This window comes from Echinops telfairi, unplaced genomic scaffold (assembly GCF_000313985.2).
Source record: "Echinops telfairi isolate 266 unplaced genomic scaffold, ASM31398v2 ScPeMD7_13;HRSCAF=56, whole genome shotgun sequence".
NCBI classification, from domain to species: domain Eukaryota; kingdom Metazoa; phylum Chordata; class Mammalia; order Afrosoricida; family Tenrecidae; genus Echinops; species Echinops telfairi.
Genome location: NW_022103910.1, coordinates 360,215 through 365,660, shown reverse-complemented (window position 1 = coordinate 365,660; position 5,446 = coordinate 360,215). Strand labels below are relative to the sequence as shown.

Sequence of the window (5,446 nt, the reverse complement as noted above, 5' to 3'; positions counted from 1 at the left end):
CCCCCCCCAACTTTGCCCTTAATGGCAGGCGAGAGAGAACACATACCAGAAGGTTGGGGTGAATTCCGGAGCAAGTACAGACTATTGCTTGGCCTGTGAAGTAGTGCAGCAGCTTTGGTCCCTGGAAAGTGTTCCTCCATTTTCCTATGGAATAGTGCTATGGTGAAAGAGTATGTTTTGCTCAAGTAAATAGCAGAGGCCATCAGAGGACTTGGTTTCATGTCATCAACGTCAGTTAAGTTTATGAATATCTTCCACAGACAGCAAAGCATTGAGCAATGTTTTTGGACAACACTTATAAGAATTTTAGAAGCTCCAAAAGATTATAATGTTGTAAAAGGAAAGGGGTAGCTGTATGACTTGGATCCTGCATCTCTTAATGAGTTTAAGAGAAATTAAGTGTCAGTGCCTAAACAGAAAATATTTTAAAATATGAAAGAGAAAGAGATGAAATCTACTCGACTGATGTTTTTTTCTTTTGCGCTAAAATGCATTGTGTGTGTATGTGTGTTCTTTGCAGACATATGAAGATTCACGAGAAGGACCCCAATGGCACCACAGCCACAGCCCCCCCATCCCCCTTGAAACGCAGGCGGCTGACCTCCAAGAGGAAGCTGAGTCACGACGCCGAGTCTGAGAAGGAAGACCCCACGCCTGCCAAAAAGGTCCGGTCTGCTCCAAGGACGAGCAAGCCTTGTCATAAGATGTTTGGCAGAACTGCCTCTAACCTTTCGTAGGCTGCAGACTTTGCACAAAGTCCACCCCAAGCCTTCACCCACCTTTCCCTTTGTGAGGTGGCCACACAGAGTCTGAATGTGTGCCTCCTTGGCAGGGCCACTTCTCTGCGCTCGCTGGCTAAGTGAAGAGCTTTAACACCGTGCCATGCTTTTTAAGGAGCCTCTCTGACTAGAATGTAAGCCTCATAAGAGTCTCAAGCTCCATCGCCCCTGTGCTGTACCCCCAGTGCCTGACACCGGTGGCCATTGAGTCAGTACCAGCTCCTGGCCACCCCATGCGTGTCAGCGTAGGAAAGTGTGCTCCAGAGGGGCTTCAGTGACTGGCTGTCAGAGGGGATCACCAAGCCTTTCTTCCAGTGCACCACTGGGTAGACGCGAATGGCCAACCTTTCAGTTATCAGTGAAGCACGTTTGCAGTACGAACAGAACATCTTAGGGACCCCATCAGTATATGCGAATGGATGAATGGTCTTGTTCAGTGCGTACTTGCTACGTGAATGCTACTGGATTCTTACTACCTAGAGGGAGAAGCACCATGTCCACTTGAGTAGTGTCTGAATTTAATGTTCTCCCAAAGCAAACTCAGGAGACTTCGCGCGTGACTTTATTTTTTGCCTTTTCCTTAAGATGGTGGAAGACGGGCAGTCGGGTGACCTGGAGATGAAGGCGGATGAAGTTTTTCACTGCCCAGTGTGTTTCAAGGAGTTTGTGTGCAAGTATGGGTTGGAGACCCACATGGAGACCCATTCGGATAACCCCCTGAGGTAGGAGCAGGTCTGCGGCTTCGGGGCCCTATGTGATTTGTTCTTAATATCCATTTCTCTAAACTGGCTTTAGAACTATCGAGACCATCTGTGGTGGCATTTAACCTTGGCGACTCAGAGCAGGACTGACTCCATGGACTTTTCTAATGGCTGATTTTTCGGGAGGCCAACACTCCTTTTCCGAGGCATCTCTGGGTGAATGTGAATCTCGGTCTTTTCAGTTTGCAGCCAAACGCATAGATCATTTGCATCAATCAAGGACTCCGAATGTGGGGCTCTGTGGGTCAATCCATGCTAGAATTCTTGCCTTCCATGCAGGAGACCTGGGGGCTCACCCAGTGCATCTTGTGTGCAGCTGTCACCCATGCGTCAGGGGAAGCTGCGCGCTGCTGTGATGCTGAACCATTTCCACAGAGCTTCTGCTCTAAGACAAGCTACAAGGAAGGCCCGGTGACCTACTTCAGAACAGGAGCCAACGGAACCTTGTTGATGGTGGTTCGTTTGGTCTGCAGCTGATCCTGGGGGTGGTACAGGACCGGGCAGTGATTGCGTTTCATCATGTCCGGGGTTGCCATGAGTCTAGGGCTGACTTGGTGCCAGCCCACAGCTCCAACAATGGGCCTTACGAAAACATTAGGATAGTGTACGCTGGGGGCTGAGACATGTCACAGTGGTTAGAAGACACTCACGTTTTCTTCCCGGAGCAGCATGCGAGGATGTGGCACTGGGCAGGTCAAGACTGCGTGATCTATCCCTGGTACACTGCTGGCACATCTTACGTGCTCATAAGCGCTTTCACCAAGCTTGCCTGAGAGCACAGAAACCTAAGGACACTCAGTGGGATGGGAGCGAGGCCTGCTTCAGGGTGTGACCCATAGGCAGAAGCAAGGCCACCGTGCGTCAGCACAGCACTGGTGGATGGCGGGCTGCGTCGCATCTTCAGTTTTCCATCTGGCTGTGGTGAGTACAGCTTGACCAGACGGAAGGCACGTACTATTTTCCGGCTGAACTTCAGGGAGACCCTTTTTGATTTTTCTACTTTGTCCTATAACCTCTTGATAAAAAAAAATAATAATCCTGTGTTTTCAATGAACAGATAGGCTTAGGATGTTGACTGAGGGAATAGCTGCTTGTTAAACTGTCACTGCCGTAATTTCTACGTTTTTTGAGAGGTACAAAAAACGTGCCGGTGCCTTGGCTGCAGTTGAGAGGCTTCCAAGTAGTGTACCTTGAAAGTCACAGCTCGGGACTCAACGGAGCAGAAGTGAGTGTGGATACGTAGCTGTAGCTCTACATTTCGGCAGGCAGCTGAGGCGTGCACGACTCGGGGCATCTGCTGGTCTGATTACTGTTCTTTGGACCCGATCTCATTTCTGAGGACACACATTTTGTTGTGACTTAGACATGAGAAGGTCTGAGCAAACCAAAGACTTTTGTTGGAAGGTGAGGAGAGAGCCTAATTTTACAGTAACTTAAAACCATGTCAAAGTGCTATGAAATGCCTTTACCTAAGTCCCTGTCCTAGGACATCGTACCACGTGAAGGAGCGTGCATGGACGCCAGGTTGCTAGTCTCAACTTCGTTCATGTGTTCCCTTGACCAGGTTTCTCTGGGCCTCAGGTTCCTCTTTCGCCCATTTCTCTTTCAGGTCTTAAATTCTGTGATTCTGAAACCTGCTTGCCCAGAAAAAGCACTTAGATCTTCCTCGATTCTAGAGACTCAGGAGCTGGATCTCCCACAGTTTCCTCAGTATTCGTGACATCCCACAGTGGGGTAGCAGTGGGTAGTGGATACTGAACTAATTCTCTAGGCAGAGAACCTGAGCAAGCAGAGGTAATGCTTCCAGATGAGCCTCACATTGGGGAGTCGTGGGCTGAGGCAGGAACTGCTCGTGGGACCCCCAGTTCCCTGCCAAACAGCCCCCTCCCCCAAATGGTTTTCTCTGCCCATCATGCCATTCACTTGATCCTGTATTTTGTGACCAGATATCATTGTAGGAATTAGCCATTAGCCACTTGTAAGAATCCTGGCCCTTGGGAGAGAACTCTGGGCATCTGGAGCCTGTAGAGTGTAGGCTGACTTGATTAAGGGCGTGCTTTCTTCTGGGCATTGTTGACCAGAGCCCTGCTCCCGAGAAAGGCGGATGCTTTAAGGGGTCGGCTACTGGCTGAAAGATGGGCAGTTTGAGCCCACCCACAGGCTTCTCAAGAAGCACCTGGCCGTGTACTTCTGGAGAATTGGTGATGCCACACAGATCCACTGTGGTGCCCCCTGGAATCCCATGGCTACCATTGGGTCAGTGGTTCCTGGCAGATTGTGGTCGGTCACTGTTTCATACTCCATCCACATGTGTCCTCCAGGGTTTTTTTTGTAATGCCACTAGTGGGCAGTAGGGTTGTGGTATTGAACCTCAAGCTCTGCCTGTGCTGTTAACTGGGTGGAGCATTGTCTGACCTCTTCAAGAGGTGAACCCTTTATTTGGCCAGAGTTCAGTGGAGAAGTTTTATTAGTTTCTCTGCCTCTGGGATTAGACTTCTGGGCCACCCTTTCAGGAGCCCTGCTGGCACAGTGGGTTAAGCATTGGGCTGCTAATCCCAAGGCAGTCAGTTCAAACCCCCCAGCCACTCTGTAGGAGTAAGATGGGGGCTGTCTGCTCCCACAACGCTTTGCAGTTTGAGAAACCCAAAGGAGCAGTTCTGCGCGATCCTGTAGGGTCTTGAGGAGTGGAAATCTACTTAATGGCAATGAGCTCAGTTGGTTTGGGGGGCACATGCTGCAGTTATGCGCTCTGCTGCTAGTCAAAGCCCCAGCTGCTCTTGGGAGTGCCTCTGTAAGGCTTGTGTCTGTCTGTAGGGTCACACTGAATTTGGACAGCCTTTCATTCTCTTGACACCCTCAGGGTACCCCCAGTGACTGGCGGGGCCTCGCATAGAAGTTGGTAGCCACATAAAGTGGATGGGAGGCTGTCCCCCCACCCTGCTCTAATAACTATTGCTGGTTGGGGTAGAGCTTAGGTCTGGAAACCAAAAACAGTTGATTACAGACATAGCCAATTCCTCTTTTCCCCTAAGTGCCCTGCTGCTCCACATAATACCCTGCTATAAGAGGATGCCTTTGGGGCAGGCGGGAACCAAGAGGGCCTACCCAGCCAGTGAACTGTGACAGGAGCTGGTAGGGGGAGAGAGACTGCTAACCCAGATCTAAAATAAGCACCAAGTCCCATTTTCAAACCCCAAAGGCAACAGAACCACAGAAGGATGATACTAGCTCAGACAGAATGTTTATAACTTAGAACAGCTGTTGGCTTTGTGTGTCTGTGTCTGTGTGTCCATCCGTCCGTCTGCTCTGCCTCCCGCACCACCCACGGCTGGCAGGGTGCCCACTATGCCACTTTAAAAGTGCTGGGAATCTACACGTCAAAATGCTCAGCTCATTCTCCTCTACTTCCCCTGAGTTTCAAATGCGTGTCCATGTAGAACGTGTCACACGCAGTCCTGGCTCTTGGTGTTGGCTGTGGCTGGTGCCCTACTCCAATCAGCAGTCCCTGCAGCAGAGCAAAGAGAAGGCAACAAGGAGCGAGGAAGGGGCTTGCTGAGAGCTGGCATTTGGAACCTGAACAGACAGTGTTCAGGGAGTAAGTAGATGAAAAGAGGACAACCCCTGTGTGAGGATGCTGTGTGGTGTCTGTCTCCCTCAGGTATAAGAATAGAACCGAGTGACAAGTTGTAGCTTCTGTGAATAAAGGGAGACAGGAGGAAAGTCTAAGTCAGTGTTGCCCAGAGGAAAGTGGATGTGAGCTACATGTGTGCTCTTTGAAAAGTAAAAGAAGCGGGTGACTTCGTAGTACTTAATTGATAGAACCAGTATAGCCTCACATGGAATCTCAACATATCAATATGAAAATCTCTAATGCTATATTTTACATTACTCTACTGAGTCTGAATC

General features: G+C 49.7%; 1 protein-coding gene across 3 annotated transcripts in view; it reads left to right on the top strand.

Moving 5' to 3' along the window:
• Positions 1-5,446, top strand: part of RREB1 (ras responsive element binding protein 1) — a 91,783-nt gene that overhangs the window by 45,321 nt on the left and 41,016 nt on the right. For all 3 annotated transcript variants that reach the window (XM_045287372.1, XM_045287373.1, XM_045287374.1), the window contains 2 exons: positions 521-665; positions 1,365-1,501. In XM_045287372.1, the coding sequence (XP_045143307.1) occupies positions 521-665; positions 1,365-1,501 (282 nt within the window). The remainder of the gene's footprint in view (positions 1-520; positions 666-1,364; positions 1,502-5,446) is intronic.